At 39.7% G+C, this 26266-nt stretch overlaps 2 protein-coding genes across 2 annotated transcripts in view; both read right to left on the reverse strand.

Moving 5' to 3' along the window:
• The window catches only part of LOC124272502 (steroid 17-alpha-hydroxylase/17,20 lyase-like), a 316834-nt gene extending 314898 nt beyond the window's left edge, over window positions 1–1936 (reverse strand). The window contains exon 1 of the mRNA XM_046707703.1: window positions 1884–1936. The gene's annotated coding sequence lies outside the window, so the exon portion shown is untranslated. The remainder of the gene's footprint in view (window positions 1–1883) is intronic.
• A 5241-nt stretch (window positions 1937–7177) lies between these two features.
• LOC124272544 (steroid 17-alpha-hydroxylase/17,20 lyase-like) lies at window positions 7178–25656 on the reverse strand. Its single transcript, XM_046707753.1, is given in 10 exon segments — window positions 7178–8376; window positions 8379–8390; window positions 8808–8942; window positions 9407–9511; window positions 9805–9863; window positions 10382–10475; window positions 10826–10924; window positions 13239–13316; window positions 14339–14514; window positions 25517–25656. Coding segments are annotated over 9 exon segments (1071 nt in total). The 5' UTR covers window positions 14496–14514; window positions 25517–25656; the 3' UTR covers window positions 7178–8044.
• Window positions 25657–26266: the final 610 nt, after the last annotated feature.

Raw genomic sequence — 26266 nt, forward strand, 5'->3', positions numbered from 1 at the left:
TGCAGACCGATTTTAGCCCGGATCTTGACAGGTTCGGAATAATGGTTGCAGTGGGGTATTTGTGTGTGGTTCGGACGGGGACCGAGTGTGCTGTGAGCATATGTGCTGTGATTCACACTGTAGAGTTGGGGACCTCAGACGTGGTAGTATCAACAGCAGAGTCGCGCTCGCTGGAAGTCTACAAACATCTTTCCTTTTACAGGTATCATAATGGTCGTATTGGCATTGGTTTCAAACCCACAAAATGCAAATAGAAGGCGTAATATGCATACATGTCAACGCCATGTTACGCCACTTTCAGTAATATTCTAGCCATGTCATGGAGGAGGACATCAGAAATCAGTTTCACAAAGTGTACCCATGTCAGATTTGAACCAGGATCTTTGGCGTGAAGAGCGAACGCGTTTACCACAAGGTTTTCCAACCTCTCCTCGTCAATTTTCAAGTGTTATTGCTTTTTACTTTCCAAAATGTATCCATTTCGGGTTCTTTTACTTTTAATCAACAAACAATTGCAATGCTAGGGTAATTAATATGGAAACCGACCAACAACTCAAAACACTAACGTGATGGTACGCTTACAAAGATATTTGCCTGGCGAGAGAAGCCTGCATCAATAGAGTGTTGCCCTTTTTCACAATAGATACACATGTGGTGCTGACAGATAATAATCGTGGCCAACCCACGATATCACTTTCTGGTTAGCCCAAGAGACACAACTTTCACAGAGAATTACGATGTCACACATGTCCTTCTTATCACCTAGCATGTTCACAAGCCATATTTGGGTTTTCCTTAAAGTAGGCGTGATCGGTGTTTGAACACATCTCTAATACCATCTAATGTAATACCAGGGTCCACTTCAGTGCTTGCATTTCTAACACTGTGTACATGGATGATCGAAGGTCATTTCACAATCATGCCATCAAGTTGAAAACATCTGGTTGACGTCAAAAACAACATTCACTCAGCCACTTACTAGTTCCATGGGAACTGTTTGTCAAGGTGAGTTATGAACGGTGTTAGACATTTTAGAACTGGAACTTAATGCATCATTTTACAGTTTAAGGTGGAAAATGTGTAGCGTACTGGTCTTGTTAATTTGGGGCTTCAAAATAGTTGGTATTTTAGTCAAGTTCTACCTAATTTCTCTGCACCTATTTCTCTGTAATTCTGTAACTACACCAGTGTTACTAATATCACGTAACAGTGTAACCACTGCCATGTAACTTCTACCCTGAAATATCTACCTGTGTCTATCTCTCTGTAACTACAATCGTGGTACTAATGCCATGTAACTTCTACCCTGAAATATCTACCTGTATCTATCGCTCTGTAACCACACCCGTGTTACTAATGCCATGTAACAGTGTAACCACTGCCATGTATCTTCTACCCTGAAATATCTACCTGTATCCATCGCTCTGTAACTACACCCGTTTTACTAATGTCATGTAACAGTGTAACTACTGTCATGTAACTTCTACCCTGAAATATCTACCTGTATCTATCGCTCTGTAACTACACCCGTGATACTAATGCCATGTAACAGTGTAACCACTGCCATGTAACTTCTACCCTGAAATATCTACCTGTATCTATCGCTCTGCTTGTCGTAAGAGGCGACTAACGGGATCAGGTTGTCAGGCTCGCTGACTTTGTTGACACATGTCATTGGCTCCCAGCTGCGCATGCTGTTGATCACTGGATTGTCTGGTCCAGACTCGAGTATTTACAGACCGCTGCCATATAGCTGGAATATTGCTGAGTGCGGCGTAAAACTAACCTCACTCACTCACTTACCATGTAACCGTCATCCTGAAGTTACATGCATGTAAGTACACCCTGTAACAACGTCCTTGCAACTAAAACATTGCACGTACCTACGTATTTTCTCTCCTGTGAAATAGGTAATGGAGGCAGTCTGTGACATACACAAGCAGGCGCGTAATAAGCCATTTTTTCGTGTAAGTCCGATAGGTTGCAAAGCTTAATATATTTAGATAGTATTGTGGGCTTGCCTAAATTCCATTGTGATCTTTAGCAAAAATCATGTGTAAGCCCGGACCTTTTCAAAATGGTAGCTACGCCCTTTGACAAGGGCACTGCTGTATGACTCACATATCCACTGTTGGTCCTGAGTGTTGGACATATCAAGATCACGTCTACTCTCAAACCATACAAGGCTATCGCTACACCTATTATTAGCGCTGACGATGTTTGCAGTAACGGGTGAAGGGCACTGCTAACCTATCATACCTGTCAGTTAGGTCTCATCTGAACTTGGGATTTATTCGTGTAGAAAACTGTTGGGTCGTTTTAATAGTTGCTCAGTGCCATCACTTCAATCAAATACCAGTGTCAGTCTTTGTCGAGTAGAATGTGATGAGTGAGTCAGTGAGTGAGTATGGGTAGCAATATTTCAGCAATATCTCCACACCAGAAGTGGGCTTCACACATTGTACCCATCTGGGAAATCGAACCATTGTGACGAGCGGACGCTTTAACCACTAGGCTACCCAATGTCCCTTATAAGGAGAAGAGTACAAGGAAGAAAATGCACATATTTTCTAACTGATGGAATGCATTTTTTTCAGGTATATATTGTATTATTTGCGGTCAGGTTGAAGTAAGAGTAAGGGAATAGTGTTATTCTGTAGGAGCTGGTGATGACCAGCTGTAGGGTTAGCGGTTGGGACGAAAGAGTGATTCATATTTAATTGACAGGTGCCGACAATTTAATGAATTCCACACAAATGAAGGAATGATGTCCTATATCTTGGTTTACTCTGGGCAGATACAAATCTAACAACAATATTCTGCATTTTTCATTCTATGACGTCTCTGTTTAAAAAGAAACATCCATTCCATATTTTGTAACTGATGGAACGTATTTTGTTCATGTATGTTGTACTATTTGCGGTCAGGTTGAAGTGAGTGTGAGTGAGTGAGTTGAGTTTTACGCCGCGCTCAGAAATATTCCAGCTATATGGCGGCGATCTGTAAATAATTGAGTCTGGACCAGACAATCCATGAGCATCGATTTACGCAATTGGGATACGATGAAATGTGTCAACCAAGTCAGCGAGCCTGATCCCGTAAGTCGCCCCTTACGACAAACATGGGTTATTGAAGATCATTTCTAACCTTGATCTTCTCGGGTCTGGTTCAGGGGAATCTGACAGCAATTCTGACATCGATTTCTTCAACGTCACCTTATTTTGATTATCAATGGATAGAGGTAGTTGTTCCAGCACGACAACGCTGCACCACACAAAGCTCGGAGTTGTTCCAACATGGCAACCACTGCCATGTATCTTCTACCCTGAAATCTGACAGCAATTCTGACATCGATTTCTTCAACGTCACCTAAATCGGATTACCAATGGATAGAGGGTGTTTTTCCTGCTTGACAACGCTGCACCACACAAAGCTCAGAGTTGTTCCAACATGACAACCACTGCCATGTATCTTCCACCCTGAAATCTGACAGCAATTCTGACATCGATTTCTTCAACGTCACCTAATTCGGATTACCAATGGATAGAGGGTGTTTTTCCAGCATGACAACGCTGCACCACACAAAGCTCAGAGTTGTTCCAACATGACAACCACTGCCATGTATCAATAGCACACAAATTAAAGTTAGTGTTACTGTTGACTTGCTATGTCTTGTCACAGACTGTTTAATTAGTCCCATATACATGTACGCCATCTGCCACATACCCTAAGAGGTTTCATGAACAATCACTGAACATTTTACAGGACAAACTTCCAACACTGATTCACTGTGTGCCAAGGAGACTGACAGCAGTGCTACCAGGACATGGTGACCACACAAGCACTGATGGACGTATGTGTCATGTATGAAGCCGTTTGAATGAGTGAACACAATAATTATTTTCCAAAGTTAGCACTTACGCTCCTTTTTCTTTTTGAAGACACAAGCAGCCACATACACACTTCAACAATTCTCACAGAGAATGCCCAATTTGAAAGACACAAATCGTTAAAAAATAAAGACAATATTTCTGTCACTTGTTGTTGCTGTTTTATTGAAGAAAGTGTCACGGACGAAAATAAGAAATTGTGGTACTCACAATTGTTAGCTTGTAAAAATTCCATCACATCTCATGCAATACCACCCTGCACAACCGTTGTAATCTACGTGACTTTTCTTTATGGTGGCTGCATAACACATTTAAGGGAAGTATCATTCACAAAGTTCAGTCGTTAATCCCAAAGTTGTGGTTCGTTAAGAAAACAACATTACATGTAACACCCTTTCCAGTCAGATGTGTTTGTTAGCATTATAAAAATAAATAGTCAAAGCTCTTGAAAATATAATTGTATGTTATACTGTTAAATGAAGTTCTTTACGCAAAAGAAGAAGACAAAAGAATCGACATCTGAGAGGTATATCATGAACTTCACTGACAATACAACAACATTTACAAAGGTAATATTATTGATCAGGTTGTCAATGAATGCCTTTCTAACGTAGATTACAGGATTTGCACAAAAACACTTCACATGAATAACATGCATTCCCCTTCTTTCTCCCTATTCCCTATTCCCTTGTCCGTAATCCCGCTGGATCTCCTGTAATCTCCTGTCACTGGCAGGAGAAATGAGCGATCCTTCAAAAGTTAATTTTCACACTGTCTGTTGATCAGCGCATTGTATTTAGCAATACATCTGACATACATGGCCACTTATGGTCTTCCTCTGCAACTTTCAGTTACGCGTCCTGCCATCTCACCCGATGCCGTCAAATGGATCTTAGGTTCTAACATTCGACGCCTGTGGTGGCTTATCCACATTGTGTCCTTCTACACAGCAGACACAATTCAAAGTCATCAAACTACATTCTACGGCAGGGCGGTGGGTCCCTGGTTCGATTCCCAAATGGGTACGATGAGTGAAGCAAATTCTGGTGTTCCCAGATGAAGCAGGAATATTGATAAAACAGCGTGAAACCATACTCATTTTCACACGCACCCATTTTCTGGCCCATTGATCACTCTTGATTGTCTGGTTTGTCTGGATTCACGTCGTGGCATCTGAGCAGATGATTTAGTTGTTATATAATTGGAACAAATCACCGTTAGGCTCTACCACACTTCGGAGAACGAAGATTCATTACACAAAATAATGTCAGTTGACAAAAGGACACTTCAGACTAAAGATAGGATATGTGTGAATGACAAAATTCTTTATTACAATCAGTAGCGACGTTTAGGTGTAACCGTCATCAAGCAATTGCTATGGGTGAGAGGCATCTATAAAAGCATGGAGAATTATTTTTACAGTTGATTGGCTTGGAGCAATGTGCTGCTACATTAGATTTAGGATATAAGATATAACGTCAGTGCTAAAGAATACCGAGTCTCAGTTATCCCCAGAAACATATTCCCTTTGATGTAAAAGAAGGGGCAAAAGAGCCATGAGGTCATCAATCTTGTCGTGCCGCCATGGGAGTTTTTGTCACCTTTCATACACACAGATGTAGATATGAAACACAGGTGTCATTTATTTCAAGGTTAGCGTCAAGTTTGTCACTTTTGACAATTGTATTTATTGAAGATCAGACCTGCAATTGAATTAATGATTAACATAAAGTGAAAAATATAAAGTGACCAAAGAAAACAACATCAACGACGTTGTGTGTGTGCTAGCTGAAGAGTGAATTCAATTATTTCATTGTTCATATAGTATATCTATCTTAAAACCCATTTATCGATTGGTGAGCCTTTATTAATTGGGTATATTTCCACCTTGAATAGTATCAAATCAGTAGCGTGTCCTTATTAAGTAAGTAAAGCTAAACTTGATTGTACCAATGTGGGTAATCAAACCCGGGTCTTCGAGCGAAATCTTTAACCACTAGGCTACCCCACCGCCCCTAGTGAACAAGATGGGAGCAACCAAGAATAATAAATACGCACACAAGAGTATAGATAATATTCATTTATTCAGGCTAATTCAGGTTCCACATGATTATTGTGCAGCTCTTTTCCCATGCAAATCTTCATGCGCAAATACAATGCACCAATTCACATGTTGTTGGTTCTATTTTGTGAGAATACCTTTCTTATCACATTCGGCAGTATTTTCTGTTTCTTAAGTACATTCTTAAAGAATTGTCTTCCGCAACATATATTCTGGTTGGTCGTTGGGGGCATATGAATAGAGTGGATGGCAAGACATGATCATTGCCTGTCGTTCATGATATCGATCACTGGTTTGTCCTGTAAAAACTCGAGTATGTACAGGCACATATGTGGAATATTGCTGATCGCGGTTTTAAGTGTCCAGAGAGTAGAAGGGTAGGGGTTCGATCCTGGTAGCCAGATTCGGTGGTGAAAGTGTGACGGTGCTGGGAGCCTGGACTGAGTGAGTGAGTGAGTGAGTTTAGTCTTACGCCGCACTCAGCAATATTCCAGCTATATGGCGGCGGTATATAATCCAGTCTGGACCAGACAATCCAGTGATCAAGAGCATGGGCATCGATCTGCACAATTAGGAACCGATGACATGTGTCAACCAAGTCATTGAACCTGACCACCCGATCCCGTTAGTCGCCTCTTACGACAAGCATGGGTTACTGAACCCGGACCTTCACGAGTCTGGGAGCCTGGACTCGGAGGTAGGTGAACCTGGAGGTTCAGGGGAATCTGACAGCAAAACTGACATCGACTTCTTCAACGTCACCTTACTCTGACTACCAGTGGGTAGAGGGAGTTGTTCCAGCATGACAACGCTACAGCACACAAAGCTCGGAGTTGTGAGCTCGGAGTTGCTCCAGCATGACAACGCTACACCACACAAAGCTCGGAGTTGTGAGCTCGGAGTTGCTCCAGCATGACAACGCTACACCACACAAAGCTCGTAGTTGTTCCAGCATGACAACGCTACACACACAAATTATAGCTAGTGTTACTGTTGAATTGCTACGTCTTGTCATAGAATTCCATATTTCCAGATGTCAACCCGATAAAGCGTCTGTGTAATTAGTCCCATAGACATGCACGCCATCTTCCACATACGCCACCGCGTTGCATGAACAATGGCTTGACATTTTACAGGACAAATCCCAACACTGATTCAGTCTTTGCCAAGGAGAGCATCGTGGTCACACAAGCACTGATGGACGTATGCGTCTTGTGACAGGGCAAACAGTACTGCCGTTATGGCTGCAGACCATGTAACATCAATATTCTAAGTTTTATTGTTGCATCACTCCGATTGAATGAGTGAGCACAATAATTAGTTTTCAAATTAAGCAACTGCGCTACTTTTTTTTTTTTTGAAAACACACTCGGAGAGTGGTGAGATATTGAAACAGTAGACTCAGGATTTTCTAACTTCCTTGTTAGACAGAATCAAGGTTATCAACAAATACCTCTGTAGCCACGCCAAGCTGATCTGATATAAGACCAGACACCGACACTGTGATATATCATGATAACCACACCGACACTGTGATATATCATGACAACTACACCGACACTGTGATATATTATGATAACCACACCAACACTGTGATATATTCTGACAGCTACACCGACACTGTGATAAACCAAGATAACAACACCAACACTGTGATATATCATGATAACTACACCTACAAAATAGCAAATGGTCGGTGCCAAAAGTGTTCAATTTTTTATATTTGACAATTGTATTTATTGAAGATGAGACTTGAAATTTAAGTAGCGATTCCATTCAAAATGAATAAAAAAATATAGACTTGAAATGGAAAGAAGACAAACAACGTTTTCTGTGTGGTAGTTAAAGAGTAAATCCTATCATATGATTGTCTATATAGTATATCTGTCTTAAACCTCTTCACCGATTGGTCAGTCTTAATTAGTTGATTTTAACGTCACACTGAGCAGTATCGAATCACAGGTTGTCCGTCATAATAATTCTTGTGTTTGTCACCACCCCGCCCTCACTGGCTGAGTGAAGTTCAGTATTTTGACAAGATAAAAAGACCTTGATACTCTGTTCAAAATGACGTTAAAAACAAATAACCAACTTAACCTCTCCATTCCATAACAACCTTGTATCTCCCTGGAGTATTGACAATCCCCTTACTCTGTGGCTCAAAGTCGTGTTGTGTTCCAGGGGCGAGTGATATGGAGAATACCCTCAGGATTCCAGCAAGAAAGAGGTGGATCTCGGGTTTGGCGACAGTCTCACCAAGACAGACTCTCCTTCCGGCAGAAAACGGAAGCCAGCTTTCAGGTTTCGGACCCATCTTCCCATCTGAGTCAAGGAATCGTTCAGGTTTTAACATGTTGACGTCCTCCCATTGGTCAGGGTCAAAGTGCAAAGCGTCGTGGTTGATGACCACCATTGTTCCCTTTGAACATCGTAGCCACCTGGAAATCATACATCAGCATCTCATAAACGTAATCTATCTACCTACATGTTTGATGGCATGATGATAAACATCTTCATTGGCCTAAAATGTAATATCAAAAAGGAACATCATCATCAGCAGCAGCAGCACCACCACCACCATCAATACCACTGCCTCGGACACCACCGCCGCCGCGGACACCACCACCATCAGACTCGGAAGCCCTGGTGCCATGGATGCTCGAGATACACATACAGGCAGCAAACATTTGTCCTTGACCAGACATGAACCAAGAAAGATGAAAAAACTCATAAAATATATGTGCACAAATGTTCTTATTTTTCAGGATGAAATCCAGCTCATATACACCATAGGTATCACCCATATTTATCCTTTTTTCCATTATATACGTTATGCAACGTACTGTAATACCTACCAACTGTGGTATCGCACAGGGTGGAGTGAGGAACGCCAATAGGAACGACTGTCCTCAACCTCATGACCTCATGTATCACTGCATCGGTGTATGGCAAGTTCTCCCTGTCCGAAACGTGCACGTTCAGATCAGGACCTGCAACCACAACAAATATCACTGTCAAGGAGACATGGACAAGGTCATATGTACTACCCACAATGCATCGTAACGCAACATTCTGCATCCTATTTGCTAACAGGATGCATTGTGTTTCTTTGGCCATTTTAGCAATTTCACAAGTCAATATTTCCACAGAAACTTCAATCACACTCAATTCGAAGAGGCACACCGGGACCCCATGTGCATGATGTATGCACGCACTGAATTATGATAGCTTGAACATTTTCTGAATCAATAAAGGAAAAGACGATAAGACGGTCAGCCTGAGTTTTTCATTCTCTGTCGAGTTTGGTGAATGATAAGAGAATATTATGTGTGGTTGTATATGCTCAAAAGTGTCATTTAACGGACTCGCAGGGACCTTTATTTCACCCTAACAAAAGGACACCAGGAGTGTTTCTAGGGTTTTAAATAGTGCATCTGACTTTCTTGCAACCCACCAATAACTGAATCCACCTCTTTCTGAACCTTCTTCTGAATGTCAGGGTGGAGAGCCATTGCCAGGAGACACCAGTGGAGCGTGTTTCTCGTGGTGTCTGTACCAGCTGAAACGTTAGATAACTTATCTGCCTTATACTGTAATAATTCAGAGGGAGATTCACTCAAATGGCTGATATGATAAATAGCTTGTAAAATAACAGTGAGTGGTGTGTGCAACTCATGGTTTCAAGAACGTGATTCAAGAGAAGAAAAGAAAACTTGAAGAATAATCTTGGAGCAACTTTTGAGGATATTGAGGCACGAATTATATATCACAGACCTAGCCAACATCGTATAATACTTTCTCGAATGTATTTGGACTATTTAAGTGAGCAAGTGCATGCCACAGGCATCTTACATCTGATGCGCTTGTATGAAGACTTTTTGTTCTCACCCTTGTTATCCAGCCTAGGCATTCTAAGAAGCTCGAGTACTGTTCCTGCTGGGTTGAGCTTTCTATCACTGATTTAATTCTTATGTCAGCTTTTTTAATATTTATTTTACATTTTATGCATTTCTGAACATCAAATCTGTCCTTGTAATATCCTTGCCGTATTTTCTTATTGATTTGTGAATAGGAAAATGACAGCTGTTATCAGTGTGAAGATTTCACAATTAATTCTCTTGCGTTTTGATAAGAGTTTTAGTGTCTTTATTGTTGCCAATGGCACGTAACTTGTTTTGAGCAGTATGATATGTTCTTTCTAATTTGTCAGTTAATGTTACTTTGGGGATAAATGAATCCATTTCCTCATTAAAACTACAAGCTACATTGAAAGTCATGGGTATTACCAACATTCATATCAGTTTTAAAGATAACAAGGAGTTCCTTTCTCATCAACTTGGTTGTGATGTTGAGTGACTGGAATATCTTCAAGCTGAGGTTATCTCCCATAAAACCCATTTGACGTTGACATAAACAAATCCAAATTTACCTTAGTGCCTTAGATGCTATTTTCCTGTGCAACTTCCATCTTGGGCCGTACGATGCTTGGACTATGTCTTTTCCTCCCTCAGTGAGTGTACGTACTTTGGATATATAAAGTGTATGAACTGACCAGATGTATGTCAATGCTCATTCGAACGCATGAGATAGTTTTGACAGTTTTATTAGGTGTCATTTTCCAAAACAATGAAAACTAGGAAACAACTTTCATGAAGATATCTCAATAACGATCATGAAATCGGACGGGGAGACTTTCGTAGATTTGCACTTTTTGTAAATATGCAAATATAATCTGCTTGACATTCAAAAACATTTAAATGTTTTGATTACTCAATATGACGCATTAAAAAGCATAGAGCTGAATAATGAATTATATGGTCTGGTTCGAAGAATGTGTCTGCAGCTCTTGTGGTAAATGACTGAGTCTCCTTACCAACAAAAGTATCGGGCCTTCCTGCGAAGTCTGCTTGTCTTGTAATGAGAGCTTCCGTTACAACGTCGATTCGACTCAGAACAACTGTAGTCAGAGTACCTGAAAAGCAATATGTTCATTTCTATTATTGTAATGAATGTCGCCTTCTTATTAAAGACACACCACCCACGTCCTGGCTGGCCATCACAGTGGACCATGTAAGGTGTCCTCAGTATTCATGCTTTCTACATTCAATCAGTAGTTCATTTTCACCAGTATTCACGAGAGTTTCAATGGTCATTTACTATGGCTGAGCAATATTACCGGTAAACCGGTATATACCGGTACAGTACCTCGCGATACGATTATCGCGTTATGGTTCAGATTCTGCAATATATTGGTCATCCAAAGTTAGCTCCATTTGAATTATCTGCCCTTGATTTCCATAGCAACAAAATGTGCTCTATAAGTGCCAAATCTACTTTTATTTCTGTTGGTTTCATGTAACATTTTACAAGTGGAAGTGTCATTATAAGTGGCTCCAAAATTGCCAGATATTCTACCAAATGCTTTTACGTTTTGAGGGTTTGAATGGCTTCATTTGGAGGAATAAAATGGCCTCAAATGAACGGTTTAACCAATATTTATTTGGATTTATTAGTAGAGCCGCTGGCTCTGAGTGACCATTTCACAGTTCGCAGTATTTTGTTATTTCTGTTTCTTTCATAATGGGACATATGATATCAATTTATCATAAAGGCCTGAGTCTTAAACAATTTGTAGGACTGTGTAATGACATTCTAGCCAAGGATCTTATTGGAAATAACATGAGATTTTAATCTCAAGTAGTTCAACTAAATCGTGTTTTGGTTTCATTTTGCAATAGTTCATGTCAACACATGTTTATATTGAAATTGAATCTGAATGAATCACTGACATACAGTGACAGTAATTACATACTGCATTGAAGTTCATACTGTTGAAGCAAACAACTATGACTATGAAAATCATGTTATACTGTTACCATTATCATTATGTTCGGAAAACGTCGTTGCAATACATTCCACATTAAGGCTCTATATTATTGTATTTATCTGTAAACGATTGGCATACAGCCATACACAATGGGGAAAGTATGGTGTAACAGCTACTAAGAAGATCGAGTTGCACACACAGAGCTATTATGAAGTTATGATATACGCACTTGGGCAGAAATATTCCACTCAATATATCACAATGTGTATTGCAATATCTCTTTAAGTGTGTGTGTGTGTGTGTGTGTGTGTGTGTGTGTGTGTGTGTGTGTGTGTGTGTGTGTGTGTGTCCGCCTCTGTTGTAAAAGTGACAAGTCTGCATTGCATTTGATTGGGATCCATCATTGTATCATACGGATGCATGGAGTGATAGTATGGGTGGTAGTGCCAAGTGTTCACAGAAACTAAGGATGCATTTGAAGATCACTATTAAATAGTGATAGTACCAAGTGTTCACAAAAACTAAGGATACATTTGAGGACCATTACCAAAGAGTGATAGTACCAAGTGTTCACAAAAACTAAGGATACATTTGAAGACCATTACCAAATAGTGATAGTACCAAGTGTTTACAAAAACTAAGGATACATTTGAAGACCATTACCAAATAGTGATAGTACCAAGTGTTCACAAAAACTAAGGATACATTTGAAGACCATTACCAAAGAGTGATAGTACCAAGTGTTCACAAAAACTAAGGATACATTTGAAGACCATTACCAAATAGTGATAGTACAAAGTGTTCACAAAAATTAAGGATGCATTTGAAGATCATTATCAAATAGTGATAGTACAATGTGCTCACAATAAACTAAGGATACATTTAAACATCACTTTTAAATAGTGATGGTACCAAGTGTTCACAAAAATACCTGAGAATGCATTTACAGATCACTCACTATCAAATGGTGATAGTACCAAGCATTCACAAATAAACTAAGGATGCACTTGAAGATCTCTATTAAATAGTCATGGTACCAGGTGTTTACAACAATAGCCAGGAGTGTCCTGCCCCACCCGTCGCACCTGTTAGAGACACGAAGACGAACACTTTATATGGATAGACAACTTCTTCATTATAATAGATGCGAGGTTTCGCCGTAGATACTAACACCATTATCAAGCAAATGGTCAATCATCAATCATCATTTGCTTGATAACAAAAAAGAAGTTGTGTTCCTCTTCATCATACCATTCAAACTGCCACTTAAAGAAGTTATTAGACACATACAATCACGAAGCAAATCACCAGAAAAAGAACCACACCAAAATAGCCTATATGGTGCGACAAAATAATTAACTGCACTAGATATATTTGTCACTGGTGCGTTAGATTTGAAGATACTCTCCACATTTCTACCTGATATATCATTGTACCATCGTGAAGCAGGTAATCTTACCCAACTGAATCGTCATAACTGGACCGTACGTTTTGCTCCAATCACTGAGTTTTCGGAACAGGAGACCCCCTCGCAGCTCTGGAGATAAAAAGTACCATCATGATGTGGTTTTACTTACATGGCTCTTCTTACATGCTTAATTACATGGTCGTATTTACACATTATATACGCATGGTATTTGTTACATGATTGCATGTACATGGATGTGGCTACATCGGTCGAAGCCACGTTATAGATGTACTTACAGCGTCCTGATCCACAAAGCGTTCGTAACGTTACGAGTTGTCGTTGGCTTACGAATGTTGTTGCGCTACGAACGTTTTGTGGATCGGGACCCAGAATTGTACTCAGATTGTAGTTACTACAATGTGATGCTTGATACATTGTTGCATTCAGACTGCAACGCTAACCTGTTTCTGGTTACATGGTTGTAGTTACATATTACGGGGATAATAGTTGCAGGTTTGTAGTCAATTGGTGGTAATTGTTATTACAATGTTTTCGCTTGTTGCATTTCGTTTTATAGTGGGTGTTTGCACATGCGTGTATGTATGCACATATGTGTACATATGTGTCGGCTTTGTACAACATACAGTTTTTGTACATTAACACCTGCTTCTTCACAATCCATGTACACAAGAACATGAAAAAATATAACCTGATTACTAGCCGCAATTTACATGTGTTGAGAGATAATATCCAGCTCTGACAGTATAGACTTTAAACATTTAATGTAGTTGGGAAATCGAACACATTATTATTTAATCAAGTAATCTGATGTGTAATAATATCGAGCTGACGTGTCAAATTCAAATTGAATATGACATTTACATAAAAGTCACTTACGCAAAATCGAAAAATAACTTATGATTGAAGTCATTCATTCGATGAGTAGAACTATCGATCTGACGCGAGGAATTCATATATATATATATATATATATATATAGATATATATATATATATATATATATATATATATATATATATATATATATATATATATATATATATATATATATATATATATATATATATATATATATATATATATATATCTTAATTTAATCTGAAAATAAAACATATATAACAGTCACTTACCCAAAAGGTTTCCAATCAATGGCCATCCTTTGGGCCCGGGCGGTAGGTTGTATCGTTTCTTGAAGAGATTATAGGCGATGAGTCCAACCACTATCCCAACAACAAGAGCCTGGGTTACCACAGACTGCGGCCACAACTGAGTTAAACATTCAAGCATCGTTCTTCTTTAGATTGTCCTGTAACATAAGGAAATCACAGCCACTTAATATTGTAAGACATATCAGTCAAATACAAACCAGATTGTATGATTCCGACTCGAAATTGACTGATGCGACTGTAAAAAATTAAAAGCATACATGTATACACCTTGGGGTCAACACGCATTCTGCAAATGTCATCTAGGGTACACCGACAAAGGCGATCTCAGCGATGTTGTATGTTATTTCCGGTATCGACCTTTTTACGTCTGTACTAAGAATATTGCCTTGTGTGTTAGAGTTAGAGTCATACTGTTCTGTGGGCATGATCGTGGGCTGCAGTAGCTATTAATTTGATGAACAAATAACAGTTTGAGTGACTTGGACGACTTCGTCATACAACCAAATATGGACCTCCTGTTCATAGACTGACAGAGCATATCTTGATATGTCTTTATATGGGAGGTGGGTATACTCACTGGCATGTTCTTGTCAGATTTCCCGAGTACTGACCTGACTGCCCTCGTTGAAGGACACGTATTTCAATGACCTACATTTGCGTTGATATCCCAGTCAACACAAGCAGTCTTATAATCCGATGAAAGAAACAGGTATATCCAGTGAGAGAGGTTCACACACACACACACACACACACACACACACACACACACACACACACACACACACACACACACACACACACACACACACACACACACACACACACACACACACACACACACACACACACACACACACACACACACACACACACACACACACACACACACACACACACACACACACACACAACACACAGAGCAGCAAACCAAACAACCCACATGACTCAATACAACGTGACGGTACACTTACAAAGAGCGCAATGTTTGCCTGGCGAGAGGAGACCGCTGTCCTTTTTTCACAACCGCTAGACAAGGACTATCTGAACCAGAGGGTGTCAGTTCGTGACTTAGGTACTACGTTGATGAAACACGAAGGTACATATATGCTGATCACAAACATAGACACATAATAGTGGTCAATTGGTATTTGAACCTACAATGATACATTTCTCGTGTCCCAAGAGACAAAACTTGTTTACAATCCATATTTGGGCTATGTTTAAATCACTGTGGTTAGAATACGTTTCTAATACCATATATAGTAATACCAGGGTCCACTTCAGCAGATGCACTTCTAACACCGTGATCGAAGGTCATTTCACAATCATGCCCTCAAGTATTGGTTTGCAGTCATGATATTGTTTGAAGACTGCTGGTTGAAGATAGCCACTCAGCCATACCGTTAGTAATGTGTTCCCATTTCGTTCATGTATTGTCTTACAGCTGTAAATGGAAATTAATGGCAATTTTCAGTTATTTTCGAGTATCATCTCCTACTTTTAAGGGTGCATTTACATGCTGATATGTTTTCGTTAGTTTAAATTTATGTAAACAAATAACAACATCCTCATCACGATATTTCCTGGCATGAAATTAAACTTCAAACACCGTAAAGAAGGAAACTTCAAGTAACTATTGAATTATGTATGCAAAGAAAGGTGGAAGCCATTCACAAAGACCAACGCCAACGGATAATTACAAATATTACATTCTGATACGCTCCCCAACACAACAGATGTCTAAAATACACATGTGATATGATACTAAGGATCAGAATATGTACAACTTTCATTCTTTGAGATGATGACATTGTTTCACAGGATTCATCACAATCCTATACCCCAGTGAAGAAGAATGGAGTAACCAAGCACAATATATATGAACACACAAGATTAAAATTAAAATACATTTTTACCTTTTTAAAAAAGACATTTAGATTACCACACGAAGAAGGCCTCTAGGCTTTTTTGTATATGATTTTATAAATGTAATTAAGGAACCGTTTTATCTGTAAAATATGTTCATTACAGAGACCAGGGCCCACTTGCACAGAACGATCTTAGCACTACAATTATTGTAAATCCACAAGATCGCGATCTTAGGCTTCGGCTACAATCGCCATCGACTTGCACAAACCGATTGTAGGCTAAGATCGTTGTAAGTTACAATCGAAACTTACAATTGGTCCGGGACCAATTGTAAGGAGCTAAGATCATTGTAGTCTGTGACAAAATGGTGTTCAAGTTTCACGCAAATAATCAGCTTTACGTTTGGAGATTGCTTTTATATTGCATAAAACTGTACTGTATGATTCGCCTCGACACTTCAACACGGAGAATGCACAACCGATTAACGTCGGATACATTGTTATTTTGCTGTAGTGAACCACAGAACTATCGAGTCGATATCACAAAGTACTATTCCCACCCGATTCAATGTTGGAATAAGTGTGAAACAACATACCTTTTTGATGAGAAGGATACTAGCAAATGGTGTCCGCGTGCGAATAAACCATGGCCGTGACTTTTCATTAACTCAAGAGCAGATAATTTTAGTTTATGGGCAAGATGGGAGTGGTTTCCCCTGGCCTATGCCGTTGCCGTAGAGTCTGTCATGCCCAATCGCAGAGCTCAAGATATTTTCTTTTCGGTGATGGAGTGATTTTGTCTTAGTTAATCATTAAAGTAATCAAAAATTAGATACAAGTTAACGTGCAAAATCAAGATTCAATTTTAATTTCACTTTTAGAAAAATATATATCAACGCAATAGGGTCATATCATTAATATACTGTGAATGAGTATTTAACAACTGCTCTCTCGATATATTATTTGATATTCGTATTTACAACACTTCTGTAACCATATTACATTTTCTTGTTATATTGTGAGAAAACCAATACTTCTAGGGTATATTTAGGATTTTACACACACACAAAAAAAGGGAAAAAAACAGCTGTGCATTAAACAATGTCTCATTGACAACCAGTGGCAAATCATGCATTTAGGTGTTATATCATAAGTAAATATTGTCGATATTTGATATATTATTATAATTTTCATAATTATTAAGTCACTAAATCTAGACCCAAATTTATGAATGTATTTTTTCGCAGTTCAATATTTCATAATTATTTCCGTGGTTGAAATATCACATTCTCAGTTCATAAATCAAGACAGTTAAAATGTAGAAGAATATATGTTATCGTCCACGTAATCGTTTCCTTCGATGATTTCTTGAAATGTTTTTCATGAAAATTCTGCAAAGTGCAATTTAGGGAGGCATGTATTGTGTGCAGGGACCAGTATCACTCTCTATTTGCGCAGTATGCTATGCGCACTTGCAGACAACTGTAGACAGGAGTCGAGTTTAAGAAATTCGCACCTCCACCGTTGAAGAGCGCGATCTTAGCTAAGATCGCGATCTTAAATCCATGCGGTCTTACAATCGCGCTAAGATCGGCTTTGTGAAAGTGGATTAGGGCAATTGTATGGTGATTGTAAAGTTGATTGTAAGGCCCTAAGATTGATTGTAACTAAGATTGCTCTGTGCAAGTGGGCCCAGATGTTAGTCTACATAGAATTTGTACCACATGACTACTGTCCTGTAAATACAAACATGTGACTACAACTCTGTGACTACTGCCATGTGTGAATGTGATTATTTTCTGTAAAATATCTTCACTTCAGGGAGTAGATGCTAGTCTACATAGAGTATGTAGAACATACCACCTGCCATGTAATTACAACCATGTAACTACTCCCAAGTCCCATGTAACAACATCCTTCAGCCACTACCTTGTAAGTTCAACTCTATAACTACAACTTCTGTACTGTAAATACAACCAACACAAAATAACTACAACCATGAAATTACAACTATGTAGCAACAACTAAGAAACTACAACCATTTAATTAAACAATTTAGCAGCAACTAAGTAGCAATAACTACAACAATGTAACTACCGCCGAGTAACTAAAACTGTGTAACTTCAACCTAACTACATCTATGTAAGTACAACCATGTAACTACAACCATGTAACTACATCCATGTAACTACAGCCATGTAACTACAACCATGTAACTACAGCCATGTAACTACAACCATGTAACTACAACCATGTAACTACATCCATGTAACTACAACCACGTAACTACATCCACGTAACTACAACCACGTAACTACATCCATATAACTACAACCATGTAACTACAACCACGTAACTACAACCACGTAACTACATCCATGTAACTTCAACCTAACTACATCTATGTAACTACAACCATGTAACTACAACCATGTAACTACATCCATGTAACTACAGCCATGTAACTACAACCATGTAACTACAACCATGTAACTACATCCATGCAACTACAGCCATGCAACTACAGCCAACTACAGCCATGTAACTACAACTATGTAACTACAACCACGTAACTACAACCATGTAACTACAACCATGTAACTACAACCACGTAACTACAACCATGTAACTACAACCATGTAACTTAAACCACGTAACTACAACTACGTAACTTAAACCACGTAACTACATCCATGTAACTACAGCCTACAGCATGTAACTACAGCCATGTAACTACAACTATGTAACTACAACCATGTAACTACAACCACGTAACTACATCCATGTAACTACAGCCATGTAACTACAGCCATGTAACTACAACCATGTAACTACAACCATGTAACTACAACCACGTAACTTACAACCACGTAACTACAACTACGTAACTACAACCACGTAACTACATCCATGTAACTACAGCCATGTAACTACAGCCATGTAACTACAGCCATGTAACATGCAACAACTATGTAACTACAACCACGTAACTACAACCATGTAAACGTAACTACAACCATGTAACTACAACCATGTAACTTAAACCACGTAACTACAACTACGTAACTTCAACCACGTAACTACATCCATGTAACTACAGCCATGTAACTACAGCCATGTAACTACAACTATGTAACTACAACCATGTAACTACAGCCATGTAACTACAACCATGTAACTACAGCCATGTAACTACAGCCATGTAACTACAACCATGTAACTACAACCACGTAACTACAACCACGTAACTACATCCATGTAACTACAGCCATGTAACTACAGCCATGTAACTACAACCACAGCCATGTAACTACAACCACGTAACTACAACCATGTAACTACAACCACGTAACTACAACCACGTAACTACATCCATGTAACTACAGCCATGTAACTACATCCATGTAACTACAACCACGTAACTACAACCACGTAACTACATCCATGTAACTACAGCCATGTAACTACAACCACGTAACTACATCCATGTAACTACAGCCATGTAACTACAACCACGTAACTACAACTACGTAACTACATCCATGTAACTACAGCCATGTAACTACAGCCATGTAACTACAACCACGTAACTACAACCACGTAACTACAACCATGTAACTACATCCATGTAACTACAACCATGTAACTACAACCATGTAACTACAACCATGTAACTACAACCACGTAACTACAGCCATGCAACTACAACCACGTAACTACATCCATGTAACTACAACCATGTAACTACAGCCATGTAACCACAACCATGTAACTACACCCATGCAACTACATCCATGTAACTACAGCCACGTAACTACAACCATGTAACTACAACAACGTAACTACAACCACGTAACTACAACCTCGTAACTACAGCCATGTAACTACAACCAAGTAACTACACCCATGTAACTACAATCATGTAACTACAACCTTGTAACTACAACCACGTAACTACAACCACGTAACTACAACAATATACTCCAACCACCTAACTACAACACATAACAACCACCATGTAACTACACCTTTTTAACCACAACCCTGACATTGTAGCTGCCCCCTTTAACTCCCGTAAATACCGTTCTGTTACTCACTTAATCACCCAACTATCCATACCAACACTCACTCACCAACCTCTGATAATCAAGTCTATGTGTACCCAACAACAGGACATTGTAAACACGGCCCGGGTTATACACGTGTACATGTGCCCACAGAGAGACCGGCATTGTAAACTTCTTCAGTCAAGCAATGGTACATTATATCAAGTCTACTGCTAAACAATTTCCACAGCGGTGAGTAGGTTCACTGATTATGTGAGGTCAGGTTGACCTTGGCACACAGAATATCAACGACACGACACGCCATGCGAATTTCATGATCAGCGTAGTTTACTCTTCTTGCGAGTTTATATCACATATTCTTTGACATTTTGGGTGTGTGTGTGTGTGTGTGTGTGTGGGTGGGGGGAGCATGCGGCGGCATCAAGAACGGCTTTAGAGACACAAATGCAAGCACGATATATTAAATACTGAATAAACTGTCTGTCAGTCGGTCCTTCTGTCACTCTGTTTTGTGGAAAGAAATTTATCAGAGAAAATGTATGTCTTGAATCAGTCGCTAAAGAAAATATTCAGTCTTCTTCTTCCGTTCTTTTCTGTTCTTGTATCTTCAGTAAGAAATTAGGGCTTGGGTGCTATAATTTAAACAGTATTAAGTCAGAGATAAAATCGTATGCCTCTAATTCACATCCGAGGACAAAAATGCTTACATTTAAAACTTAAAATTAATGAATATCTATAGACAATCAACGGTGGCTCTAAAGCCTCATTTTATATATACATATATAATGCTTGCGTGTTCAAGCTGCATGCGAACCGAAAGGGCAGACGATACACGGGTCAGTTGGAATGTCCCGTCTATTTTGTTACTCCTGAAGCGTTTTTCTCGATGGTGAACAGTCCCAGACATAATCAAGGAAGAATGTGTTTCAACTCTGACTCAAATCATTTAACCATTAAGTGCTGACGAGAGACGCGTAGACTCGACCGGCGTGCGGTGATTCTGTCTGTGCCGTGCGCTTTTTTCGTGGTCACCGATGGCCTCGTATCTATTTCTTTCAACAAAGGCAATGCATATTTGCTTAATATTCATATGCCACCGCACATATCCGTTTAAGATTGAAGAAATGACTATAAACAAATATGAAAACTAACTGCCCATAATAGCAGTAACATTTATTTAACATGAATTCTTTCCTGCAACGTTTGCTTGGCGGAATGTCAGATGTGAGAATAATTAGCGGAAATAATGAGGCGTTGAAAGCATTTGTTTGCTTGTTTAAATCCACTCAGCAATATTCAACCTATATAACGGCGGTTTGTAAATAATCGAGTCTGGACCATACAATCCAGTGATCAATATCATGAGCATCGATCGACGCAAGTGGGATACGATGACATGTGTCAACCTCATCCAGCCTCACCACGCGATCCCGTTAGTCGCCTCTTACTGATGAAGCGCTGTGAGACGAAGCAGGACTACTTTGTAAAATGTCAATGACTGAGTGAGTGAGTGAATTTGGTTTTACGCCGCTTTTAGCAATATTCCAGCAACATCACGGCGGGGGACACCAGAAATGGGCTTCGCACATTGTACCCATGTGGGGAATCGAACCCGGGTCTTCGGTGTGACGAGCGGACGCTTTAACCACTAGACTACCCCTCCGCCCCCGTAAAATGTCAGGGTAACATGTAATGTAATATGAATATTTTACATGGAAGGGAGGGTTTTGTTAGTGTGAGTGAGTTCAGTTTTACGCCGCTTTTAGCAATATTCCAGCACAATCACGCCAAGGCACACCGAAAAATGGGCTTCACACCATTGTTGGGTCTTCAGCGAGATTCTCAAACGCTTTAACCATTGTCTATCCCACCGCCAGTGGTTTGGAAGGCCAAAGATATGATGACATTTGTGTGATTTACATCTGCAGTCTACATAGTTATAGTACTCCAGATGCTACAATAAGTGGTAATAATCGAGTCTTGGACAAACCAGTGATTGATATCAATAGCAACGTCGCACACTGGCGGAGTAGGATGACACAGAATCAAGTCTGACCGCTCCATCCGTTTTCGGGAGCAACTTTTTAATTTTAGTTTAGATGTCCTTTTTCCATGTTTAAACACTCGATTGTGTATTTTAATGAAAAAATAAATGTAACCAATTGTATCCAATGGCATAGTAATCAAGTCCGCTAGAAAGGGGCACATTGTTCTCATGCAATGCGAGGCATGTGCATTTTTCTTACTAAAACTGGAGCTTGATCGTAAGTTTGGAAAAACTTCAGAAAATTAAGTGGCAGCTACTTTTGTCCTAACCTGTCCTAACCCAAACCCAAATTGGTGCACTCCACGATTCCATTTAACACCTTAATTATTATCAGCCCCAGGAATCTTTGTGAAAATGTCATCATGACATTCACCGGTCGAAGTTCAAGAAGATGACGTCACTAAATGTTGATAATTCCAATAAACATACATTCACTTTGTTTATACTGCAGGCTTGACGTGTTAATGTTTCTGCATATCTTAAGCAATGTGTAGTTTACTGGTTTCACATGCTATTGTAGCCCGACTGCCTATTGTACTGTATAAACACTTCCCACACTTCCCTCACAATCCTTACTCTTGCTTGCCTGATAACACTGTTAGAACCTACACCCCCAAACGTCTCACCGTAATAAAGAAGTTGAACATCCATACATTGTTATCCTTTCTTACTGCTCCAACTTCTAAAGACCTCTCAAAGAAATAAACACATTTCTGAGTGAGTGAGGTTCAACAGTGAATCTGAGAGTGTAGGGAAGCCACTGCTGAATAACGACACAAGACCCGACACTGTGATATATCATGACAATGACTTAAGAAATACAGTTCGCTCTACCACCATGTATAGTGTAATAAAGCACACTTTCGCCCTGAACTATTATAGTTAAAACACGAGGACATGGTGGTAGAGCCAACTGTATTTCTTTTCTAAAAGTGACGCGAATACATTGTGACGTAATGCAAAAAGTGCACATTATCGCCTGATAGAGTACTTACGGCGGGTTTGATCTTTCACCGAAGCATCTTAGAATCTGTGACATATCATTATAAAGACGGTGTGACACTGTGATATATCATGATAATGACGATGTGGCACTGTGATATATCATGTCAACAACACTGACATTGTGATACATCATGATAACGACGGTGTGACACTGTGATATATCATGTCAACAACATCGGCACTGTGATACATCATGATAACGATGGTGTGACACTGTGATATATCATGTCAACAACACCGACACTGTGATACATCATGATAACGATGGTGTGACACTGTTATATATCATGTCAACAACACTGACATTGTGATACATCATGATAACGATGGTGTGACACTGTGATATATCATGTCAACAACACTGACATTGTGAAACATCATGATAACGACGGTGTGACACTGTGATATATCATGTCAACAACACCGACACTGTGATACATCATGATAACGATGGTGTGACACTGTGATATATCATGACTACACCGACACTGTGATACATCATGATAACGATGGTGTGACACTGTGATATATCATGTCAACAACACCGACATTGTGATACATCATGATAACGACGGTGTGACACTCTGATATATCATGTCAACAACACTGACATTGTGAAACATCATGATAACGATAGTGTGACACTGTGATATATCATGTCAACAACACCGACACTGTGATACATCATGATAACGATGGTGTGACACTGTTATATATCATGTCAACAACACTGACATTGTGATACATCATGATAACGATGGTGTGACACTGTGATATATCATGTCAACAACACTGACATTGTGAAACATCATGATAACGACGGTGTGACACTGTGATATATCATGTCAACAACACCGACACTGTGATACATCATGATAACGATGGTGTGACACTGTGATATATCATGACTACACCGACACTGTGATACATCATGATAACGATGGTGTGACACTGTTATATATCATGTCAACAACACTGACATTGTGATACATCATGATAACGATGGTGTGACACTGTGATATATCATGTCAACAACACTGACATTGTGAAACATCATGATAACGACGGTGTGACACTGTGATATATCATGTCAACAACACCGACACTGTGATACATCATGATAACGACGGTGTGACACTGTGATATATCATGACTACACCGACACTGTGATACATCATGATAACGATGGTGTGACACTGTGATATATCATGTCAACAACACCGACATTGTGATACATCATGATAACGACGGTGTGACACTCTGATATATCATGTCAACAACACCGACACTGTGATACATCATGATAACGACGGTGTGACACTGTGATATATCATGTCAACAACACTGACATTGTGATACATCATGATAACGATGGTCTGACACTGTGATATATCATGACTACACTGACACTGTGATACATCATGATAACGATGGTGTGACACTGTGATATATCATGTAACACTGACACTGTGATACATCATGATAACGATGGTGCGACACTGTGATATATCATGTCAACAACACTGACACTGTGATATATCATGTCAACAACACCGACACTGTGATACATCATGATAACGACGGTGTGACACTGTGATATATCATGATAACAACACCGACACTGTGATACATCATGATAACGATGGTGCGACACTGTGATATATCATGTCAACAACACCGACACTGTGATACATCATCATAACGACGGTGTGACACTGTGATACATCATGATAACAACACCGACACTGTGATACATCATGATAACGATGGTGTGACCCTGTGATATATCATGTCAACAACACCGACACTGTGATACATCATGATAACGATGGTGTGACACTGTGATATATCATGTCAACAACACCGACACTGTGATACATCATGATAACGATGGTGTGACACTGTGATACATCATGATTACACCGACAGCGAATATTGTGTCATGCCCTGTTTGATTGTGGAAATGCATGCACTGTTTCAAGACAGACACGATCACCCAGTAACCACGGTACAGTAAATACTGTCTGGAGGACCATACATTACACACAGTGAAGCTGTTTGTTTACATCGGAGCATATCCCGGAAAACCGTCTCTGTAATTGACAATGGATAGCGTGAGAACGGTAATGATGTCAGTACGTATATTACATACCTCGAAATACAGCAAAGCGCGGCAGTCGTCCTAGCTTGGTAGAGAATCCAGTGTGAAGCCCGCAGGCACGAAAGACACGCCCCAGTACACGGGCACAGTCAACTCTATGAGTGATAATAACATCGAGCCAAGCCATGACCCACTTTTGACTGTGCAGATATTCACGGCGTGTTGTCTGTGGGCGTAAATGTGTTGCTGTTCAGTGAGAATGAATGATTTTCTCCTGTGGAAATACTATATGTTTAAACATTAATTCAATTCAGAGGCTATTCAGATACGCAGCAACAGATTATCTGAGCAGATACAGCCACTCCGAAATTTCCCCGGGACACATTGAATTTGAAACTTACCTGTAAGTAGAAGTTTGATTTTATTTCCACCAACCTGAGGGATTAATTATAAGTGAGATATGTGCATGCGTTGTCAACACCGTCAGATTGTGCGCAACCATCTGCAGGATCGCTTCACCAGAGCGACGGAAACAGCACGCCAGACCATTGGGACTCACAACAGATCCATCAAGTGCCTATACAGTGCGTCGACGTTTGCGCGGAAGAAACCTCCGCTGTCACAGACAATATCGTGGTCCTGTCCTCATCGCTAATCACTGCCATAACCAACTGCAATGAGCAACTCAGCATCGAAATTGGCGTTGTCGACAATGGAGAACTGTGCTTTTTCTGATGAAAGCCGATATTGTGTTTCGACAGCCAATGAGTGTATTGTTGAAAGAAACTCGTGGGGTGGTCC

Source organism: Haliotis rubra, unplaced genomic scaffold (assembly GCF_003918875.1).
Source record: "Haliotis rubra isolate DU_JTF1 unplaced genomic scaffold, ASM391887v1 Scf170, whole genome shotgun sequence".
NCBI lineage: Eukaryota > Metazoa > Mollusca > Gastropoda > Lepetellida > Haliotidae > Haliotis > Haliotis rubra.